The sequence below is a fragment of the Acipenser ruthenus genome, chromosome 27 (genome assembly GCF_902713425.1).
Source record: "Acipenser ruthenus chromosome 27, fAciRut3.2 maternal haplotype, whole genome shotgun sequence".
Classification (NCBI taxonomy): domain Eukaryota; kingdom Metazoa; phylum Chordata; class Actinopteri; order Acipenseriformes; family Acipenseridae; genus Acipenser; species Acipenser ruthenus.
In genome coordinates, this window is record NC_081215.1 from 25,185,274 (window position 1) to 25,209,665 (window position 24,392).

The 24,392-nt window shown below is 38.3% G+C and overlaps 1 protein-coding gene across 10 annotated transcripts in view; it reads right to left on the reverse strand.

Moving 5' to 3' along the window:
- The window catches only part of LOC117432467 (CUGBP Elav-like family member 1), a 43,361-nt gene that overhangs the window by 16,360 nt on the left and 2,609 nt on the right, over positions 1–24,392 (reverse strand). For 3 of the 10 annotated variants that reach the window (XM_059002034.1, XM_059002033.1, XM_059002032.1), the window contains exons 1-2: positions 4,827–4,847; positions 1–56 (exon numbers count right to left, since the gene is read on the reverse strand). The exon at positions 1–56 is cut by the window's left edge and continues 132 nt beyond it. In XM_059002034.1, coding sequence (XP_058858017.1) covers positions 1–46 — 46 coding nt within the window. In that variant the 5' untranslated portion in view covers positions 47–56; positions 4,827–4,847. Of the gene's footprint in view, positions 57–4,826; positions 4,849–14,281; positions 14,582–20,874; positions 20,919–24,392 lie in introns of those variants that run through there. The other 7 variants (XM_059002036.1, XM_034054425.3, XM_059002037.1 and 4 more) reach the window with 4 other exon arrangements.

Genomic DNA, 24,392 nt, shown 5'->3' on the forward strand with positions numbered 1-24,392 from the left:
TGGTATCGATGTCGGGCTGGTCTGGGTGGTCCAGAGTCCCGTTCATTTTCTTAGATCTGTGGGTAAGAGAAAAACGCGCAGGCATTCTTTACTGCACTGCTTTAAATTCAGAGTAGAACAGAGCTTTGTGTGTGTAAAGCCGCACACCCTGGCCAGGTGCATTTACACCGGGCTCCACAAATTCAGAGCACGCATTTATAAAACGGGGATATCGATTAGCACTTCTAGACGGTTGGTCCAAGAAATAAAGATATCGCATGCTAAACAAAATAAAAGGCTGTATAAATCCACACATTCACCAATGACTGTACACAATGTCTTCAAAATATTTAGAATATGATCAGGAATGGATACAGTATAGAGGGGGGAAAGACTTTAAGTCATTCATTTTAAATGTAATTGAAATGAATGGGATGTGCAAGGAGCTGGCTCGCAACACAAACACTTCACAATCAGCTGTTCTAGATGTCCTGTAATTCACACAGAGGTGGAAACACAGCGTGGAATGCAGGTCGAGCTTCCCTGCAGTGGATTGACATGTTGACTGCTGGGTATGTCTCGACAGCAGCGGAAATCATCTACTGTAGCACCTCAAACCCCACACTCCCGGTCATCTGCCTCCTGTTCCGGCAGGTATAGAGATTGAGCATTTGACAACAAAGACAGCATGCAATGCATTTACAGCTACTTAAATAAGAAATCCGACTGTCCTACGTCAACGCTTTCAATACTGCCCTTCGGTTTAACAAGCATAAAAGGCTTTGTGTTATGCCCTAACTTGGTTGCTTAAATCTTGTTTATTTATTAAACTCTACACATATTTCTTCATATAATGTACAGCAGTGGTCGGCAAATGGCGGCCCACGGGCCAAATCCGGCCCGTGAGCAGGTGTCGCCTGGCAGATGCTGTATCAAGGGCTGAGCTAGAGCGGAACTTCATTTTAATATTACTGCAAGGGGGCTGTCATGTGGGATTCCCTGTATATCTTTCATATATTTCTTGCAAGCAAGCATAAAATTAAGTGTTTTGCAATATCGATTCCAAAGCACAGAACCTGCTGATTGTGAGACAGGAACGCAGAATAACATACAACACAATTCAAAAGTAGCATACATTTTTATTTTAAATTCTTCATTGCGTTATGACTAGGCTTGCTACTTTGATTTTAAATCAGTAAAGCTCGTTAAACGTCGAATTCACCAAAAATATGAGTTTGACTGAAATAAATGTATATAGGATTAACGTCGGTAAAACCACTGGCTATTTTTTTTTCTTACCAAAAATAATAATTTAAGAAATCATCTCGTCTGTGTAGTTTTTATACTTGCTGCCTGTCCCATCGCCGTTCCGCTCTCAATCGCTAGGGGTCGCTGTCAGTCAACTCAGTGGTTCCTTAATAGGCTAGAGTAGTTTCACCGTCACTCATTTCATCCTGTCCTGACAGAGCTTGTTGGCTGAAGCAGCTCTAGAATGCTCTCATTCGTTTAAATGACTGTCAATCATCAGACCTACTGTGCACTTTCATTTGCCAGCTATAGTCTGTCGTTCAAAGCGCCAACTTTGAAATTAGCGGGTTAAGGTGTAGGTAAGCATTTGCTATTATAGGTATATATGGTGACAGTTACTAGTTTGATTTGAAAATGCACAATACCCTGATTGACGGCAGACGTCTCCACGGCATGACGAAGTGGGCCAGTCTGCCTTGCCTCCAGTGAGTCCAGCTGTGCTTAAGGAGAGGGGCGGAGCTCGGAATAAGTGCAAGTTAGTTCTGTTCAACTCTAGTGTTTTGGTCTGTCTGTGCATATTGTTTTACTTGTAAATGTGTGATACAAAAGTCTGTGTAATACACTTTACATGCTGCGTTTTCTACGGTTTGAGACTTTTTTTACATTAAATTTGTGTATGATCTGTATCTACAAAGGTATAGCTTCGCTGTGGCCAAACGTTATTTCAATTAGAATGCTGGTAACCATGGTTTTGTTCCATGTAAAATATGATAAAGGGGTTTCTCTAAGACATTTCTCAATGGCATAAAAAGTCTTTTTTTTTTTTTTTTTTTTTTAAGCATAAAGGTCGATTTCACCCATGCTCTAATTGAATTGAAAAATAAAAAGATCGAAAAAAAAAAGGTAAATTCTTTAAAAAATAAACGTCGATATTAAATCGTCGATTTGGCAAAAAAAAAAAATCAAATAGTAGCAGGCCTAGTTATGACAAATTTAATGAGAAAATGGCACTTTCATTCTGTGATCAGCTTTAGAACACCAGGTGTGAAGATGTGACAGCAATACGTAGGCAGTCCTCCAAAGATTCTTGTGTCAGTCTGTTTCGTGCATCTGTTTTTAATATTGCATTCGTTGTGGAATAAGCCGCTTCGCATGTGTAAGTAGATCCAAACATGGAGAGCACAAACAGAGCCAGCGGTAGCTGTCTGGACATGTATAGGCGGACTAGAATGATTCCAGATACGCTTTGTTAATTCAGTTTTCAGCAACGACGATGCCTGCAAATATACTACTAGTTCTAGTTGCTGGCTCATCGATTGCAGGAAACTCTTGCTTTGCATGGGATGAGAAATCACCTTCGGGGTTGATTGAAAACCGCTCACGGACAAAAGCGATTACGTACCTGGGAATGCTGAAGTTGTCAAAGCGAGCACTGAAATTGTCTTTCAGCTGTACAATAAAGTCTGTCATTGTTGGGAGTCATTTTGAGTTACGTTTCACTTACCACATATCGGAATGTTAAATTAAACTAATATGTCTCTTAATAGATACAACACGGATGCTGTATTATTTTACTAATATTTATTTGGCGGTTACAAAGACATACTATCACAATTGTTACTTCTTTATTTTATATTGACGAGCTGGTATGCCTTGTGCCATGCTGCAACACATTTTTTGGGTGGGGTGGGGAGTATTGCATGTGGCCCGCTCTGCGGATGCCCGCAGGTCATTTGGCCCACCATCAAAACTAAATTGTCGACCACTGCTATACCGTAATAAGGCTGCTGCCAAACCCTGGTTGCCCTTGTAGTTACTGCAAGAGCTGCCTCTTTCCATTAATCCCCCACCCGCAGTCACTGCATTGCTCTATCGACCCTATGACCACCCAGTATGTAGAAATTATTTCATAAACAATTCTGTCACCAACAGCCAGCCCCCTACACAGGCTTTGTGTTTGCTTTAGGAAATCGACTGTTTAATTATAAAAAGGACAATCTAATTTTAACAAATCACAAAAGGCAATAAATCCCCCCATTTTGTATCCTCAATTCATAAACAAGGGTTCTGTAGGCAGTCAGGAAAGTACAGTAAAAACCAGACAACCAACAAACAAAGGGAGCCCTGTACTGCTACATTATATTGATTCACATTAACAAACATATGCATGCCCTACTGTAGTCACATTGCAATGGGGAAAGGACAGCATAGAGAATGGATGATACAACCAACCACAAGTTATACTTCTCCTTTTAATGTTTCTACTTCATGCACAGTATGTGTCCTGTGTTAGTACATTCCAGTTTAGTGAACAGGAAGTGGATTACATGCATTACAGTATGACCACAAATCACTGTAATGCATTCTGGGACATGTATAGTGAGTAGTTCCTGGTCTAAAAAGGAGGACAAAGGTAGCCTGGTAGCAGCTATATTCACTGTACTGGATTTAGTGTATGCAAATACTACCAATAATAAAAAAGGACCTGGTTAATACCAGTCAATAGTACTTAACTGTACTTGCATATTAGTAATTAGTAGATGAACAGGTTATATAAAAGGTTTATACAGTTTATATTCTGGTCCTTTTTCCTTATACAATTCCATTCAACAGATTTATAGCCTTCATTTTCATCTTTAACAAAAACCTTTAAAAAAAAACTAACAGAATGACCAGGACAAGTCAAAGTATTCTATAGTCTGGAAACATTGATCAGCTACATTAAAATAAGGACAGCTGAGCAGCCCGGTCACATCCCATTCAACAACTAAATGGGCAGAATTTACAGCTGAAAGAGAGAAAACCTTTAGACCTGATTCATTGTATTTAGTTATTGTCCCTGACCACTCAGAAAGCGTTCAAGTAAGTAAATATTAACTGAGGCAAAAGTTCACCTCTACAGCATGAACCACATTTAATGACGCTTTTAGAAACCTGTACAGATCCATCTGCTTTACAAACAATTAAAATGAAATATGCGGACATACAAGCTAGCCTAAGCTTCCACGCTGTACTGCACATGAGACGCTCTTTCCAACTTACAGCAGTACACACCAGTGCTCTTGTCCAGAGGGGAAATCCTTCAACTGGAACCAGTTTCCCCTCTCAGTCCTGCAGACAGAGGCACCTTCAGCTGCACACAACATCCCTCCAAACCTATTAATTTGCCAGCCAGTGTGATGGGAATTTGACAAAGCTGCTTGCTCGTGCAATTCACCAATTACCTCTTTACAGCTTTAACATTTCAGGTGCTTTCTTTATTGTTCTAAAAAAATGTTAGGAACAGCAGCAAATGATATAGCATGCACGTATTTAAAAATATTTAAGTGCAATATACATCACATTACCAAGGGTGTCCTGGTATTTCATTTGTTTTATCCCACATAAATGAGCTCATGAAGATGGCTTCAAATTTATAAAATAAACACAGACTCTTTGGCTTTAAAAACAGAGATTGTAATATGCATACCCTTTAGAATAGGGGTGTCCAAAGCTGGCTCTTCCACTCCTGGTCTTTGTTCCAACCCTGTTCTAAACCGTTTAATTGAACCAATTAAACCTCCATCCAGACCCTGAAGTAGGCAATTATATCATTTTACCTGTTAAACCTGGAGTGGAATAGCCCTCCAGGACCGTGACTGGACACCCATGCTTTAGAAGTACTCCTGACAACACAGAATTTATGGGGTTTAAAACACCTGCACACAACTTCAGACTTCAAACAAAGCTCAGCTGAATGAAGTGACAAGCCAGGAAAATATAGAACCATGGCCAAGTTACAGTACTGTGAGTCACTGAATTTCCCCTTGGCATCCAAAAAGCCAAAACCTAACTACTGAAAAATGTCCAGACCCACTTAATAAAACACTTTCAACGATGCAGTCCAAAAAACAGAGTAGCTATCGTTCCAGGTTTCAGCTGAAAACAGACTGCACCTCATTTGTTACCTTTACAATTATCTTTTGTAATGTATGCAGTACACTGTGAATCAAAGAGCAGCGAAACAGCACAGTAAGGTAAACCGTGGCAAACTCATTAAAACTACAGCTTTGAAACACGAACAAATGCATTCTAAGCGTAATTTGTAAGGGAGTCCCGCTTTTTTTTTTTTTTACTGTATCATAGGATTTTTTAATTATTTACTACTTCACTGCTGTAATCTCAGCAACTGTATGTAGACACACAGTTTTAGAGTTCCACGTGGTAGAAGTTTGGTAAAGGTTCTTTAAAAGAGCTGCACAGAATACATTGATCACATTTTCAAAAGGCACTACTGATTTCTACAGGAAAAGTGTGAAAACCTCCATGTGCCATGAAGCAAATCCCAATGCCTGTTTAGTTCAAGAAATCAGTGAGGCTCTCAGACAAACACTAGCATTATCAAAACCATCCAAACAGCAGTAATGTTGTAAATATGCCCGTGAGGTTTCTAGATTCTTACACAACACGCTAGAAACTAAAGGATAAGCCCAACTGAAAAAGAACCAGAATATTTTATCCTCACGTTTTTCGGCTATAGTGACAGCAAATAAAATAGTCCATTAAATAAAAGTAGTGATTGTTCTAAAAAGTTATTATCTCATGGTGTATAAATTGTTTGTATACTTACACAGGACTGGGATTTAAGGTACAATGATCCACCATCATTTCAGGCAAAAAATCCAGTTTAAAAGAACGCATTTTCCTACAACACACTCACAAACCTATTGCACTAAAATCAAAACTCTTAGGTTTAAATAATTATAATTTAAATACTGCTACAAAAACCCACAAAATATGCAAAAACAAAAAAGGTAGGTAAAGTCAACAGCTCACAATCTAGCAAGTCAAAGATTAATATACAAAATTATTTTAGAAGGGGGGAGAAAAAACAAAACAATGAACAGAAGTTGGTGAAAAACAAGCCAAGGACACAACAGTACACTTCGGACTGGGAGAACACTATGCCCCGTCCCAGACTGGATTAAAAAGGAGATGCTAGCCACTAAATGCAAATCGCTGTAATTTACAAAGAAAACTGCTGATGCGTTTTAGTTTTTTTGTGAACATTTTTACTACCAAAGCAGTACTGGGTGCAGAGTCAGATAAATGGACTGTCAGATTGATGTTGATAAGAGCGTGTGACAGGCTGAAATGAATGAAGACTGTGACTGGTTTCTAATCCAGTGTTAATGCGCAGTGCTGCAGACAATCACACTGGAATCAGCAGGGTCCCCTATTATTCCAAACAAATTGGGTGCTGGGGTGGGGGTCGCATGTCATAGGTCATGTTTTAGCAGTTTCAGTCAAGCGAAAATTTACAACAAAAAAAAAAAGAGAAAAAAAAGGTAGAAGTACTATTTTACTATTTTTTTTTTTTTTTTTTTTTTTAAATAGCCATAAAAAGCCATTTTTTATAGTGGGTTTTTAATAAACAAAAAAAAAGCTTAATGATTTACTTGTGTTGTTCATACACCAAGGAATACATTTTAAGTATGGTTATGCTATTCTTTTAGCAGATTGTAGTACACAAACACTAACGAAAGCTGTGTGTAATTATCAAATATTAACGCTGCATAAAATGCAAAAAGCCATCAGCGCCATTGTTCGTTTATTTTTATTTGGCACGTTTTAAAAGATGCTATTGTATAAAAGGACAGCAGCTCCATAATGAAGATGCCAAGGTTATTGAAACAATTAAACTAAAAGCTATTTCTCATACCGTACCATACAAAAGATCCCTCCATTAATTCACTGCGTGTATTTCACAGCTTGCTCCCTCATCTTAATATGAAGTGCACACATTTATTGGAAGAGGTTTTGCAGAGATCAAGTTCAAAAGACTCCCCCCACCCCCACCCCCACCCCCACCCCAGTAACTTTCAGTTCTATCACCCCCGTCAATCAGTAGCAGTGGGAGCATTCTTTGTAATATTCTAGGGTGGAGCTTACGATAGTGTACATCATGTAAGGGACACAAGTAGTAAGCTTTATTTTTTTATTCCAATCATGTGAAGCACGTGGTGTAACAGAAATGTGTATGCTTTAGTGCACAATGCTGAAAACCGCTCTTTTACTCTCCCTCGACAAACAAACATTTAAAATCCCTGCAGTACACAACATCAAAATAGTAACACATTGCAGGGTAGAGTAGGAAGGGAAAGCATGGGAAAAGAAAAAGAAACCCCAAATCCCCACGGGAAAATGTTCCACAGGATTTACTGAAAATCCCCAGGATGCTACTAAAGATAACTGAGCAGGCAATGCAGCCAAGTGCAAGATTAAAAGGACCGAATAAACATTTCAAACCAAACAGACGAGAAATGCTGTTTTTATTTGAGGCTTGTTAAACAGTTCTCAAAACAGCTGCAGAAATCCCTTGTAGAACAATCAAATCTTTTGCTTGATGCACTGCAATATGCACCTTTATTTTGTCTCCCAACTGATTTTAAATCCTGCGTCGGCAAATTATTATTATTTTTGTAATGTGTTGAACAGCTGATGTCTAGGACATAACCCCCCACACACTCAGCAGGTACGCATTCTTTGTAAATTCTCATTTATTTTTTAATCCATCAAGTGCTTGTATAGCAGGCGTGCACAAATCAGGTCCTTGAGGTGCAGAGTCGTCTGGGATTCAGGCATCTTTAAATAATGAAGTGATCAAGAACAGGAAGGAGGATAAATGGGTTCAAATAAGTGATTTACAGCTATGGCCAATGATATCATTTTCTAGTTTCTTTGATTACACGATGTTAATAAAAGATTTAAATTGTGTTCATATAGTTTTAAAAAAAATAAAATGTCTCAATCCTAAAATTCTAGGTGCTTTTGGCCATAGCTGTAGTGTATATGTGGACCTTGAGGACAGGAACTGTGCGACCTTGTATAGAACTCAACTTTCTGTACTTCAAAAATGGGAGTCAGCACTTTTACATTTCCTTTTTACTGTAATATTATTTTTAAAGGACTGCCCGTTAATGTCATATACATTTTTCTTTTTTAAAAAGGTACTGGAAAGTAACACTGCTTATTAAAACACATCATTGCTCTGGTTGCTGTACTGTAGCTTCTAGGAAATATTTATGTTCACCTTGAGGTGATTTCAATGTTATATTAATATCACAAAGCTTGTGTATAGATTGCGATTATTGATCCAAGCAGACCTAGTTACAAAAGGCAGCCAGTGAGGTGATACAGACCCAATCAAGAAGTAGTTTTGCCAGGCCCGCCAGATTCTGATCAATACTCCGCCATTGATCCAATCAGGCGGAGTACACACACCTCTCTTTGGATGTCTGGAGGTCACGAAGTTTACAGCATTGATATTGGCACAGGCTGAAAAACCCAAAGCACTGCATAGGACCGTGATGCATTGGTTAAGAAGAGCAGTCATTTTAAAGCTTTCAATTTGCAGACACAATACGTACCAAAGCAATGCACTATTATGTGGAGTCTGTATTCATATTCTCAAGACCAATCCCTGTATTTACTGTATGAAAGAAAGGAGGAAAATTGCTCGTAAAGCAGTTTTAAATGCAAAATCCATACCTGTGCGATCATAGTCCGGTGCAAATTCAGCTTAGCTAGTACTTTTCTTGACAGGCATGCCAAAACACATCAAATAGCATAAAATAAGAATTAACCAAGCTTGCCCTGATCGACTACGCATCAACAAAAATATACAGTAAATCTAGGAGGCCTTACAAAAGCCTGAATATTGTATCTGCAAGAACTTACATTTAATTCATTTTTAGCCACTACAATTTTGTCCGTATGATACAACTATACAGTTTAAACTTTACATGGAAAGTACTCAAAAGCTACAACATTTAGCACATTGTTTGACTGGAAACAGAGCCACTTTGTCCAGGGTCGAAGGCTGGCTCAATCGGTTATGATCCACTTGCAAGCAGAGTTGTGCTTTGTAGCGATGCTTTCCACTGGCCACTGCGTCTAGTGGATCACATAAAACGCCACAGGACTAACATTCTGGCCAGTAGATGCAGGAGACACACAAGGCACAGATGATGGCTCAAATAGAATTTTGGTACAAAAATAAATAAATAAATAAATAAAAATAAATAAAGCTTGTAGAAATAAAGCATGCAAATATTGTTCAGGTGACAATCCTTAATGACACTTTCCAGCCAACACAAAACCTCGCAAGTGTGACCTCTCTCACAGAAGCAGCCTGCAAGATCCCATCCTGGCTGTTGTTTCTGTTGGGAGTCTGTTTGGCTTTTTACAAGACAATGTTCAGCTACAGCATTTATCCTGCAAAATGCCCAGGGAAACACCTGCTCAATCACAAAAGTGTCCAAGTGGAAGCACTGGAGCATACTGTACCATCAACATGCACGAACAATAATTAGAAGGGTTTAACAAAAAGTAGTAATAATAAAATTACATTCTCATGATTTACAAGGAATTCTGTTGTGATCAATTTGTACAAGTACGTGTAATACAGCAGAAGACTAGCCTCTTTAATTGTATCCAGCTGATGTGGGAACAGAAAAGGTAATGAACGTTTAAGCTACACGACATTCAATCTACTGCAAATCTGCAGCAGAATCTGCATCAGCACACAACTTAATTCAGGTCACCGGCATACTGAAATATAATGACTACTTTCAGTTTCTTAAGCATGCAGGAACATGCCCTACTAAGCGGATTGGTTGTAACCTTGACTGGTCCTCAGTTCCTTTTAGTTTCTACAGAAATGGGGTTAAAGTTAAACCCACTAGAGGTCAGCAAGAAATGAAGACAGGTCTCAGGGGAACAAGGATAAGATAATTCTGTGCCTCAGATACTGCAACTGTCTCACAGCATTACATATACCTTGTGGTACAGTACAACCCTCCCTCCATAGAAATGGTTTCATTTCATAAACCAAGATTGTCATTCATAAGTAAACCGTAGTCTGTGCAGTACTTGAATTTTTTTCTTTAAATATTATCCCCCTTATCTAAAGCAGTGTTATTTTAAAAGAAATGGGCAATTATTATTTATAGCTGTGACAGTAGTTTGTTTGTGTAAGTTGCCTGCACATTCCCAGAAAGTCTGCCCTGTTCTGCAGTGTGGTGGTAGTAACAAAATGTAAGAGCGACAACTGCTGTGCGCTTAACATCCTGTTGTACAGAAATTAGCCATGTGCTTTTCTAAATGATCTGTAAGTGACCATAAGCACATGTCCAAAATAATAAAATTATTATTTTCCTGTTAACATTTTCGAAGGTGCCTGTCTCTGGAAAACAGCAGCACACTTTTAGATTACCATATAAATTAACATTTAGTGAACAGATTAACCAAACACATGGGATTACAAGAAGTAAATTGGCAGTGTCTTTAAAAACAGCCACTGCGTAATATAATCTATTTTGTAGGCTACTTTGGGTTAGCAGTCAGAAGTCTCACCAGTAATAGGGCCGAATCACAGGTTGTCAAGCTCTGCCATTAAGAGTTGCAACAGATCACCCTGGCGTACAGCAAAACAATCACAGTGTAAAATGAGTAAGAAAGCCCCAAACAACTCCAGTACAAATTGCAGCAGAAAAGTAGAACTAATATTTAACAATACATTCATGTCTCGTCTTACACAGATCCTTACTGTAGTACTATACCCCGAAATTAATGTTGTGTGATAATGCAAACCATTACTGTAAGCGTCCAAGAAAGTGTCTTCAGCACCGTGTCTAGGTTCGATTTCAACTGTAATGCAATGGTAACAATGCAGCTCAAATCAAAGCACAGTACCAAGGCAACTGCTGGAACCAAACGGAAAGTGGCTTTTTTTATTCACAAGGTACAATTTCTAATTGTGTGTTTCCACCAGGCCGTAAATAGACTCAAATCAATCTGGATTAGGATTGAAAAACAAACAAACAGTCACCCCCCAAACCAAACCTTTAAAATTACATTTCCTCCACGGCAATTACAATATTAACAGTATGCTACATAATATTGATGGATTAACGGTTATTAAATCAAGATGCATTAAAGGGCGGCGTCCAGCTGTCAACGACAAAAAGTCTTTGCCGTTTTTGCTGGAATGTAGCACTACATTTGTTCCTATCACAGGCATCAAACAGGATGTGACTAATATCTTCACAACAGCTGCCACTTGTGATTCATGATTACAAAAGCCTTCATTCCAGCAGAGAGCACAACAACTTGCTATCCTATTCAGTATTTTTAAATAAATAGGCCTATATTATATTCCAAAATTAGATCAACTATTCAACAAATCATTTAAAAATGGGCCTACTACGAATACCCAATGGTTTTATCCAGTGTGAGCCCATTGCTTGGCTATGCGACTGTGCAAAACTAGTATTTGCATGTGTGTAAACACAGAATAAATGAATATTATATATAGCAGGGAATTTGTAAAAACAGAATTATTATTTCATCCTGACTGCAAAATATTTGTAATGCTTTTTTTTTGCCAAATACGAAACGTTTGAAGGCGGCTAGAAATGTATAATTAAAGATTTGAGTGGACGGTGGTGCACCACATAGCGCGTGACGGACGGACAGGGTCAGCACACAGGTGTTCCCAATTTCTTGAACAAGGACCCTAAAAATGAAAGCCGGTACCGATGCACAAGTGAGCTCTTGTCTTCTGTATTCCACACACCCTGAAGAGGAGTACAGTACCACCATCACTCACTCACTTACTTTTTGAACTGGAAATCAGCATGCAAATCCAGATCTATCGTTCCAGACAAAACAGGTTTAGCGAATTAGTGATGTAATTGAAAACAACAACATCTCCAAGTTTCATTTTATAGACCATTATAATTTCAATGTGCCTTTATTAGCCCATTTTCTTTGATTAGCATCATCAGAATTTTAAAATGATTGTTTATTGCCTACAGTAATTAACAGCCATCTGGGGTTTGTTTTTGTGGACATTTCAAAACTGATACAGTACAGGTTAGGCTAATAACAGAACTGTTTAGGAAGTCACCAGTAAACTAGAGGCAATTCACTGAGAGATAGATTTAGACCCAATACACAGACAACAAAGTGTTAAGATAACTAACGGTTTCTCAATTTCAGAAGGCGTCTGTACCTATAACTCAAGTCATGTGTCAGCCACAAACCCAGAAATGCTATGCGCTGGCTGGCACTATCACACTACAACTGCTGTAAGTATAGAGACAGACGAGGGCACCGTGAGGTGACATTACAGCAGAATTATTGCCATCAGCAACTCATTTCCTTGAAAGAGCCAAGCAATGCTGTGTTCCTACAGCCATTAGGTGACAATATTATACCCCAGGCACAGACCTCTGCGCCATACATCACTTTGGTCTACTGTGTGCACACGCCACAGCTTTCTAAAGCAAGACAGCACAATTAACAAGTCCAAAAACAGCACTACAATTAAAGGCTCGTTTGATAATGCTCTTGGGAATAGGCGAACAGGGCTTGCGTTGAAGAAGCCCCCCCCCCCTTTTCAATATAATTGAAAGGGCACAAACAAAGCCAAATGCACAGTACCTGATGCTTGTCATCAAATTCTGATCACATTTTTAATAATTGATTTTATTTTTCTTGGTGGCATGAAAGAGTCGATTTTAACAGGATGTGAATGTTGTCACTTGGACATGAGCCCTAAAGTCCTAATGTGGTGGTTTTCTTTCTTTCTTTATTTTCTTTATTTTTTTTTATTTTTTTTACAGACAGTAACGAGCTGGTGCTGTGCAGTAATGGATTTGCTCAGTTGGTGCCTCACAGCAGTGGGTTGCCAGTTTCAACATTCACTGTAGAATCTCTTGTAAAAAAAAAAAAAGGACTATGTACTGAGGCATGTACAGTACTAAATATTGTCTAGGCGCCTCTAAAGCCATCACCCATTCGCAGGCACCAGTATATTATTATTGCACGATTTTAAGAGTTTATGGGATTCCAGAAGCCTTTAATTGTCTTTTGCCTGGAAGCAATGTTCCAGCTCCTTCTACAGGGAGCACCTAATGCCAAAATGAGAAGATCTACGGATGAAACAAAAGCCTCAGATTCTCCATCTGTCTTCTGGTTAGAAGAATAACAGCAACCAAGAAAATTCATGGAAGCAGTGTGCAATTCCATTATAAAAGTACCATTTTGGTTTAAAACGGTATTAAAACTGCTAAAACTTCAAACTAACTCCAAATGTAGCACTGCAATCGAATGAGCTTCTCAACACATAGTGCAGTGGTTTAATTAGGAAAACGCGATACTGATTCTGAAGCAGCTACAGTATATCGGGACAGGGCACCTGTATCTGCATTTGCTTTAAAACCACCTCTTGCAAGACACCAGCTACAAAAAAAATAAATAAACGCAACACACAACGAACAAATCTGACAAAATTGTTTGAATTCTACAGAAATTAGGCTCATGCAGCCACCACCCTAAAATCATAAAATGTTCATTGCATTTATTTGCAATGTGCAAGCTTCTGCCAAGAAGAGGCTGTTGACATACTAACATGGCATGCCTCCTAAGACAGGACTCACATTTCACATGTATTATTCTACAGCCAAGATTTACAGCCCATCAAGAGCTCATCACATGCATCACGAAGCAGAATGCCTGACCCCCACCCTCACCTTGTTTAAATTGCTCTATTTATACCACAGCCAAGAATGATACAGTAGTTAATGCGCTTTCAGACCTTTCTGAATGCCACAGGTCAGGCATTTTTGTTCTGCATATTAAATACCTTGAAGAAAAAATAAATCATAATCAATCTAAATGCGCCCAAATCCTTTACATAAATTTCTTTAAAAAAAGTTAACACATTTTTAATTAATCTATAAACAGATAAATAAAATAAATGCACAAACCCTGTGGCATGCAGAAAAAAAAAAAATTATATATTATATATATATATATATATATATAAATAATTTAAATAAATATATAACAAAACAAGTGCCACCCAGTGTTATGTTTCCAGACGAAAATTCAGCAGATTAAACCGAGTATACGATACTAGATAAAATAATTCACTGACCGCCTAAGTGGTGATGATTTAAAAAGGAAGTGGATAAAAATAGAGTATTGCTCAATAAAGTCCACTCACCTAATTTCATTCTCAATCACCAACCCCTGAGAGACTCTGTCCACCCGATTAACATCACAATTGTCAGCAGACGCTGTCATCACCAAACCCTCGGAGGAGACCACAAAGGGGGGGAAAAAAAATCTAACAAAGCTTCTGTGACTCTTCTACACACAGAGTACTTTCTTTTTTTAAACAGCGAGATTACTATAACATTTAAATCCAACCTCGGTCTCTGCAGTTCCTAAAGTGCCACTCTCTATCCCTGCTTTGTACCACACAGAGCAGCCCGGAGCTTCAAAGTGTTAAGCTGCTGCAGCCTCTTCTAACCTGCTCTGCGATTCTGCTATTGTCTGAAACTCTCAGCCCAGTCCGACAGCTGTGTCTGCATAAGGACCCCAAACACAGGAGCCTGCTGCACGCCTGAGTGAAGATCTTTAAAACAAAAGCATATTTCTCTTCTCTCTCTCGCTCTTTGTCTCACACACAAAAACACTCTCTCTCTCAAGATCAGAAAACATTCATCATTAGTTTCACCAGTTTTCTATAATTCAAAAGAATATGTTTCACACACACTACAAGTGCAGAAGGTTAATACAGTACATAATGTACAGGGTAGGTAGGGATAAAGGGTTTCAAGCCTGAGTACTGTAGTGGGTCTAATAAGAAAATAATCGGTCAATGTGGCAACTGGCTTTTCTTTTAAGAGAGGAGTACTGAAGGCTGCAACTTGTCTCATTTCCCCTCTACTGCAATGTCTTCTAGTGACATTACATTAATAGAAAAACAACTGACAAACTTGTGCTTTCACATTACTGTATGCCCCAAGCAGCCATCTGTTTCACAGTGGGGTCCTGCTACTACCCATCTCCCTGGCATAAAAAGGGTTATTAACCAGGCGACCACACAAAGCAAACTGGCATACGACATCCTGACCACTCAGCCCTCAGTTTACATTTTCAGTAAGAAAGTACTACACTTAATTATATGAATCCACCCACAAGCTCACAAATTATAGGGCTGTGGGCTTTAACTGTCAGTGAATGTGTGCTTATACAGTCATTTATCTCTGCTAACACCATTCACTGGTTACACATACTACTTGACAAACAACACACCGTTCTTTTGTAAAATACACTATCATTCTCTATTTAAATCACAGATCCTGCACAAAAACATGCAGTGTAAAAAATGATTGCTAAAATCAGCATCAGGATCTAATATAATCTGCATGCAAACAGTGCTGTACATACTGTAGCTCCTGCAAAATCTAGACATGTCTGGTAGCGAACAACCCAGTGAACTGCAATGTAGATAAACAGCAAACTGTAAAAGCTCTTACAATTGTACAATTTCAGTATTGGTGTACTGAAGTAAAATTGATAGCCAGAGACCTCTCAGCAAATGAAAAGGTCACAATATATTCCACACAGACATTGTGTTAAATTATGCTGTAACAGCACTTGTCTGCGTGATGCATCATACTAAATAATGCAGATTTAAAAGCCAGAAAATCTGCAGGAAGGTGCCTTGGGCAGAGCTCTTACAGCAGATGAAATAAAAGCTTTAAAAATACCAAGGACGTTACTGTAGTGCTTTAGCAACAGTATTACATTTACCAGGTCTTTGTACCAGTAAGGTGTGGCAAAATAAGGTCTGTAGAAAAATAGGATGGAATACCATTTACCATTGCAAAACATTACAGGATATTAAGGAGATAGGTATACTGGCACTCCACTTCAATACTGATAATAGATGCAAGGCCTATATTAGTGTCTGTGGCGATCACACACCTTATGGAAGTATGGAGAATGGACCAGTGGCGGAAGAATATTACTTTGGTCATGTACAGCAGCATGAAACATATCGTACACGCAAGTATCATGTTTCAGTGATGCACAATGGTTTCACCCTAATTTATGGTATATTATGAAATGGATTTTGCCAAGAAAGGTTGCATCAATCTTGGATGGAGCTGCTATTACAAAACTTTTTTCCATCTTAGGTGACAGGATTACAAAACAGAACTTTTCTCTTTATCAAACTGCAGCCTGTTAAAACCACAATGGCCTTATTTACAGATCTTAGTAACACCCCTGTAGCGGCCTTTATAAAAATAACCTAAAAAAGTAATACTGAGCATGAATAGTGCAAAAAAAAAAAGAAAATAAAGTGACACGTTACAGCAAAAAAATGTGCTGCACACCAGTACCCAATTTCCATATAGATGATGAAAATGTTGACATTTCTGCACACTTTAAACCACCAATGACAGCAATAAGTGCATTCAAATGTTCTGTAATTCTGGTTACTCAAATAGAACTCAGGGATGATAACGCAATACATTGGAATATTAATAAATTACACATTGCCACTAAAACAACCTACACATTTCCTGTTTTTAAAAGAGACAGTGTCATAAGTTATTGAACTATTACATTAGTCTTGCACGCTTTTGTGCAGCACCTGCTATGACGAATGCTTTTATACATCACTGGTAAGTAAATGCACCTTATAAGTGCTTTCCTGCTGAGTTTCATTCTTTGTCAGTGAAAGCAGGAAGAACGCACTTAAGAGTGGCACAGGGAGGGGCTGTACCACATCTCACAAGAGCCAAAGCTCAACAAGCAGTCACTTCCATTATCTGATACAGTAACTAACTAAATATTATTTTCTTTTTTAAAAACTGTCCAACAGTTCTTTGCCAGTAGTTGGATAAGCCGTGGCATACCAAGCAACTTAATAAAATGGCAATTTTATACTACAGTGATAATTAACTGTACTCTATGTTAACACTTTCATGTATGGGGGAAAAAACAATGGCATCCTCATAGGAGGTCATCATGTATTTGCATCGTCCATATGAAGACAAGAAGATTAAATTTGATCTGTCCCCATGCATGAAAGGGCTAGGTCTGTTTAGAATCACTATAGTTCATACTTATTGTAATGTGTCTGACAGGACAAAAGGCCGTGCACAAGAACACCAACATAACCTTCCATCATGGAGAGCCTCTTCACCTATTCCATTAGTCAGCCTCCCTCCCTTTACTTTATGTTTTATGGAAGGAAGTGGGATCACAAAGCAGTAGGAGGCCCTGCTGCAGAACCACACTTAAGACTTCACATGTATATGCTGTTACATACTTTACCAAACAGTAAAGCCACACCACAGTAGTCAGCTGCTGGAAGTTAACAGTAAAACCAGGGAACAAACATGCATACATTGTCACACTGTGCAGTACTCAGGAATAAAAGCAGAACTGCAGAGTGTGGAGCACAGTTACTTAATGGCAAGCATTTGTGGATCAGGGCAGCTTTAAAAAGGACAGTGAAACTGACAGATGCAATGTATAAATTGCTTCACTTCACATCTGATGCAAATGTGACGTTTGTCATCTTCAGCTTTAATACAAATGCAAATCAGGCCTACAGTACTTCACAGCTTTTAAAGGTAGTGAACTTATTAACAAACCTTACTGCAAATGCACCGTGTTTAAAAATGAATACCGTGGTGTTATGCTTGGCATGTTGTAATTACAATAAGAGGATACATTAGATAGCAGATACAGTACCAAAACGGGTATCAAGCATCCCGCAGCATAATTAATTCAGGGTTAGGATTCAAAGCGTTGTGTCACTTCAGTTTAAGGTTCTGTTGCCATCCCATTTACCCTTCAGTGAAAAATCCATATAAATATCACTGTGCCTGATTTCGGTACAATTAAACTGTAGTATAATCAGATCATAATTGAAAGACAATTTTAAGGCAAAACTTTGATATGGAAGTAGTACAGGACTTTAACAATACATTGAGTAATATCTGCACACAATGCTTGTATACAGTCGGTGCCAACTAATCGCGATACTGAATCGGGATTTCCACTTAAATGGGACAGAACTCTGGGAGACGGCTCTTCCCAATGCTATTTTTGTTGTTTAATTGGGACGTCACTTAATTGGGATACAGTATTTTCAAAAGATGAACGGAGATCGCTTTTCAGAGCTTGACAGGTCGCGTAGCACAGTGCAGGGAGTACGTGATTACACTGTGACTTGCGTAAATCACATTGCACTCTTGGAGCTGGAGTCTCCTGTGGCTTCTCAGGCTGCTGTGGCAAAGAAAGTTGGCGTGTCAACTTCATTCTTTTTTTTTTTTTTTTTAATTTAATTTAGAAATAAAAACAGCGATTCATTTTGTTTAGGAATACAACAAAACAACTGATGTATTTTAAAATGATGTGTAACATTTATTCATAGTGCGATGTGATTTTAAAAATTTCAAAAAGTTAAAATACTTCTCTCTTGCACATGTTGTAAATTATTGTAAGAATTGTTATGGGAAACGTCTGGAGAATTGTCAGCGATGTCTGACTTGCCAAGATGGAAGAGAGAGTGGGAGTAAAGAGAATGGTGACTGTTCTTGTTCAGTATATGTACAGATCTGATTTAAATAAACCAGTAAACTGTTTAAAATGTGTGTGTGTGTGTGTCTAAGGTCCTTTCAAATGCCTCTCGCTTAATTGGGACAGCTGCTTATTAGGGATATTTTTACATCTCCTGAGGCGCCACAACCAGATTTTTGTCGTCTGTTGCATCTACTTTAGCAGCCGCAACACTGTTTACTGTCAGGAGTTTAAGAATGATTTAATTGCGCAGCAGATTGCCTAGTTAGATGAGGAGCTTATCTCTTCAGCCAAAGACGCAAGCACGGTCATTTAAGATGTTACCAGAATGAAAAACAGTACTGTAGCATGAGTTTTGTACTAAAGCAGGGTCAGCTGTTGCAGGGTAAACAAAGTTTATTTCTCAAACTGACCAGAAAGGTGAAAACAGAAACACATATAAATACTTGCGACTGTAATCAGGAAGTGACAATTTTAAAACGAAATACTTAGAATTAAAAATTAAATGGACAGCAGTAAAAAAAAAAAAAAAAAAAAAATGCCATTCACTTTAGCTCAGATTGCACCAATAAAAAATATGACAATATGCTTGCTGTGGTGTATTTAATATCGAAAGTAGCAGAACGAACATGCTGCAATTTAAACTTGTTTTTGCTGAAAAAAAAAAAAACGGTAACATGTAATCGTAAGAGCTGTCTGTGTTACATGCTGTCAGATCAGGACTTGACTAAACGCAGAGCACGGGCGCTGCAGCATGCTGTTTCCCGTATTACAATTCCACACACATTTTCAGCCAGTCTTGTGTTGCAGGGGCCGTGATGCTCAAAGTATTTTTTTTCTTATTGTTGATCTTGTTTTGCTGTGAGCAGTGCTGAAATAAAGTTCCTTCATTGCACTAATGGAGTACTTTATCAGACACTACAAGCAGACCACTACTAGTCTAGCACATGTTTAAACCATGCAAAAATGCACCAGAACACACCATTTTAATCCCCACACTCTCTCACCTCGGCGCTACTCGCCACAATGAGATTGGATTGGATTGGCCATTTTTGAAAAATTGAATTTGGTATTCCCAAGAATGGAACAATTAGTAGCCCTAAAGATGGTTACATGCGTGGCCGAAGGTTTTTCACTGATAATTTACCTTTTCTCAGTCAAAATGGCAACTTTCTCAGTATCTAAAAAGCTTAGAGGGAACGCTGCTTGTAAACTTAAATATTTTCAAGGATTACACTTCCATTGCGAAACAATAGGAATAGACAATATTAACCATTCTATAAATGTGCAACTGTGAAATTTCACTTATTTATACCTTACATATCCAGCCTCTACCTGAGGCAGTTCTAGAATCTATTGTAGAGCTTCCTGTTTACTGTCATGCAACATGATATGGTGCAAAACACAGCTTCGTGTTAAACCCCATGGCAATTCACTCTGCTAACCCAGTGTGATAACAATGCAGTTCAGGTAAGGAATTTTTTTGCAAAATGGACTTGATTTTCTGAGGGGAAAAAAAACCCAAAAAAAACCTTGATTACAATTTGAAGAGGCATGAGAGTCAACCTTGGTGAACCACTGCCAACGCTCCTGCCGCTGCCCCTAAAAGCTCTTCCTTTTACATTTCAGGGAGCGGACAGTTTGAAGCTGAGCAATATCAAGGCTGCGCACAGAGAACTGTTCCTCCCTTTCTTTTTATATCAATCTCTGGAGATGGACAGAACACAAATGTGGAGATATAAAAGTAGTGAAGCATTGTTGTGAGAAGTGTACTGAAAGTGCACCACTGGAAACCTTGCAATGCGTAGGTAGAGTACCACTGTTACCATGGCAATGGCATGCAGATCCTGTTTAAGACGACCTCAGCAAGCAAGGGGAGCAAAAGAAAGCCAACAAGTTAGCAGAGACACACCGTCTTATTTAAGGTGCCTTTAAGAAGGCAGCTTTGGTGGAATGAATTACACTTCATAAGTGAAACTGTTCTAAACTCCAAGTCAGTAAACAAACTGATAAGCAAGGCTAAGGTTTGATCCCTTATGAAAGCAAGCCCCTCTCAGCAGCAGCTGCAAGTGGACTACAGAATTTAGTGAGTAAAACCGATTTGTCAGGTCCAGTGGAATCCTCAAAAGTTTCACACTACAGTTTTGCTTTTTTTATTTTAGAAAAAAAAAAAAGTTATTCAGATAGCATGGGAATGACAATTCTTACCACCTATGTTCTTCTCAACACTTAAACTTGATGTTCCTTGTCTCCTGAAAAACAAAAATTAAAACAATTTAGTGAGGAAAACATATTTCGTCAGTTGCAGTAGTTCTGTTCCATTTCTGATAGTAAAACTAAATACTGAACAAAAAAAAACCCACGCACAAATGACACATAACCACAATTTATACTGTACACAAACACACTAAAGAAATCGGTATTAACAGCCATTTCATTATATTTTGCATAAGGTCTTTTAGTCTGCAATAAACTGACCTTAATAAATGTAAAACACCCATCAATGACTTTCCAGAGGCCAGTTGCATAAAGATCTGCATGCATGATAAAAGTACAAAGCACCAGAGGTCAGGCTGCGTTTGAATTCGGCTTAAGTGAAGAGAGTATGGCGAGAAGATTGCCGAGAGGCTCTCAAAACCATCAAGCTTGATTTGTCTCAAACGACAGATATCTTTAGGGTCCGAGCTATTTTAACCTGTTTTTTACTGTTAGATTTGTGGCAATAACTCTAAATATAAAGGTTACAGGTACATGTCATACATGAAATTAATGTGCACACATTAGGCTTTCATAAAAAGAAAGTGAAAGTCACTCACCCTGCTGTATACAGAGAACAAAAACCACAGAAAAATGTTTAGAAAAAAAACTTGTTTGTAAAAAATATTTTAGCATGGCCAGCTCAACTCGGACAGTGCACAATGAAACGCCAACATGTAGGGAAGATGGAAACCAATGTTTTGAACGAATTGGATAAAAAAATAAAGGAATTACGGCCATATATATTTTTCAGAAAATAGGTCCTTGCGACTTCTATGTCGCCATTTCTCTTATTTTGTCAAGATTTAGTGTGAAAATGTTTGTTTACTGCACCGAGGCAGGTCTGTCTTCAGCTCAGCAGCAACATTCCAAAACACTCACATTCAAGGCTATCTCCTAATATGGTCATCTCCCGGAAATACACAAGTAGAACCTCGTTTTAAAGATCTGAATCTCCTCTTTCCAATGACAAAGCAAGCAGGGCTGTCTCGCAGTGTCTGAGTAAAAACATTTAACATTGGACGGACCCTAAAGAGTTACGAAAGCCTCAAAGAGAGACGCTAAAACTCCAGGCAACAGCACTGCAGTAAAAATGAAAATCAAGGGTCACAAAGAGGGCTTGCATGTAATTGCACTGAAGTAATTCTACTGACACATACACCAAGTAATCTGACAACATGCAGTATCCAGCAGAGTTTGGTTACCTTAACCACAAAACATAGAAGAAGATTCAAGTGCAAGGCTTCTGGCAACACTATAAACCTAATTCTTGCAACCCATGTTAATGATTCATTTTGGGTATCTTTAAAACACCTGAAGGGGGTTGATCAAAGAAGATAATACGCAATGCAATGATGCACAGACTTTAGGGGCTGAATGTTCATCTCTCTTATCCAAACATGGTGTTCAGGAGAAGGATGTGGAAGGGGTCGAATCACAAAAAGGAACCATTATGATGTATTTTGCAAAACCTGTAAAAAATGCTAATTTTAGAGACAGATAAGACATTTTAAAAGAAGCTGAAAAGAAAAGAGACACATACCAACAGTGCTGAACTGCATCTCTGAACGTTTCCAATATTGCAGAATGACCAAATCTGTCAGATCTTGCAAGGTTTTGCTGTGTGTCACATACCTTAATTTTCTGATTTTTTTTTTTTTCAAGAAATGTTAGCCAGTGCTACTGAATGTAACTCATGCTTATGTCAAACCGAATTTTGGGATATTAATAAAAAAAAAAACACTCTGGGCAATAAAACTAAACTATCACTGGCACACAACTTGACAAAGCATGCAGTATTTGAATGCAAATGACTTAGCATGGCAATCTAAAACGAAGTTTGAAGAAGCTTCTAAAAAGGTAATGATGCATATTAAGAAGGCGCATTAGGCACAAGTTACTGTAGGCACTTGCAGGGTTGCCTTAATAAAGCCATACTGTGCATTTCAAAACAATAAGACACTGTCAGGAAATCAATCAGACCTGCCATTATCTCTTCAAACAAAAACAATGTTACCTTTAACTCATTTTTTTTCTATTTGTAGCTTGTTCTGAAGATGCTGTTATGCAAATCTTAACTTAATAGCTGGAACATTTGCATTTTAGTGCTTGTAGTGAAAAATGCTCACATTTTCTTTACATGCCTTGTGCTCTTAGTGCTGAGGCTGCTTTCAGCATGTAGATAAGAGCTGCAGGCTGGCCTCGAGTTCAGCAACAATGCAAGGGTTTATTATATTATTCCATAGAGTAACTGACTGTGCAACATTCACAAAACAATTCCGAACAAATTATACAAAATACACATTTAAAAAAAGGGGAAGAACTTTTTTTAATGTAAAAAAACAAATTGGAAAAATGAGGAGGGTTAGAGCTGGGAATTTTAACCCACTAATCACTCCCACCAGAGAGAGGGAGAGAAGATTATCTCACTAGAATCTCTCCATGAGACTGCAGTTACCATGGCAACAGCACAGAAGTAAAAATAAATAATACTAATAAAGTCAAGGGTCAAGGAGGGCTTATTAAATCAAGATTTGAGGGTAGCAGTGCTGCAATGCTCCACATGTTACAGCAGATAGCAGGACGTGTCAGGTCACATGACTTAGTCTCGTTTAGTCTTGCAGCTTGTTTTCACTGCCTAAAAAACACTCCCGGGATAAAATGAAAATAAAAGGGAAACATTCCACGAGTAGTCATTTGCTTGTTTTATTGTTTAGGTTTTCCTTACTTTTCAATTTGTTTTGTATTATTTCTCTTATTTGAAACCGCATTATATCGAGAGTCCTATTGATAACATTGTTATATTACTGTATGGCACAGTATTAATCTACAGTACTGTTACTACTAAAATGACTGCTGTTATATAAAACATTTTGGAAAGTGTTTAGAGAGCCTGAATGACGCTACTAAAATATCACAAGCGTCTGTCTTCAACTAAAACAGTAACCACTAGTAGTACACTCATGACACTTCTTAAGGTCTTTCAAATGAAAGCACAATGACCTGTACTTTACACACAAGCACATAAAGGCTTCAACTCCAGCCATCTCTCTAAGCTTTTTACCCTTAATAGGCACTAATATGAAACATGCTGACACTTTCCTGGAAGTAGTTCTGAAAAAGGTTTCTTCAAAATCTGGTTTAAAGAAATACAAAATTGTAGTTACAAGGCAAGTCATTGTGCTGTCCAGTCTTCAAGAAGCAATTACATGTTTACAGTACACATCTTTTCATGTGTTTTTCTATGATTCAGAAGGGACCTGGTATGAATATGGAAACTGAATAGCTAATAATTACTTCTCATTTCAGGGCTGCACCTTTGGGACAATATCACAGAATTAAGCAGTAGGCATCCACATAGTTCATAGTCTAATGGTCAATTAAGTGCCTTTGGGGGGGGAAATACATTTTTTTTGCAGTAATATTCACTATCTGCTGTCTCTGCATACCATTGTCTCACAGTATAACGA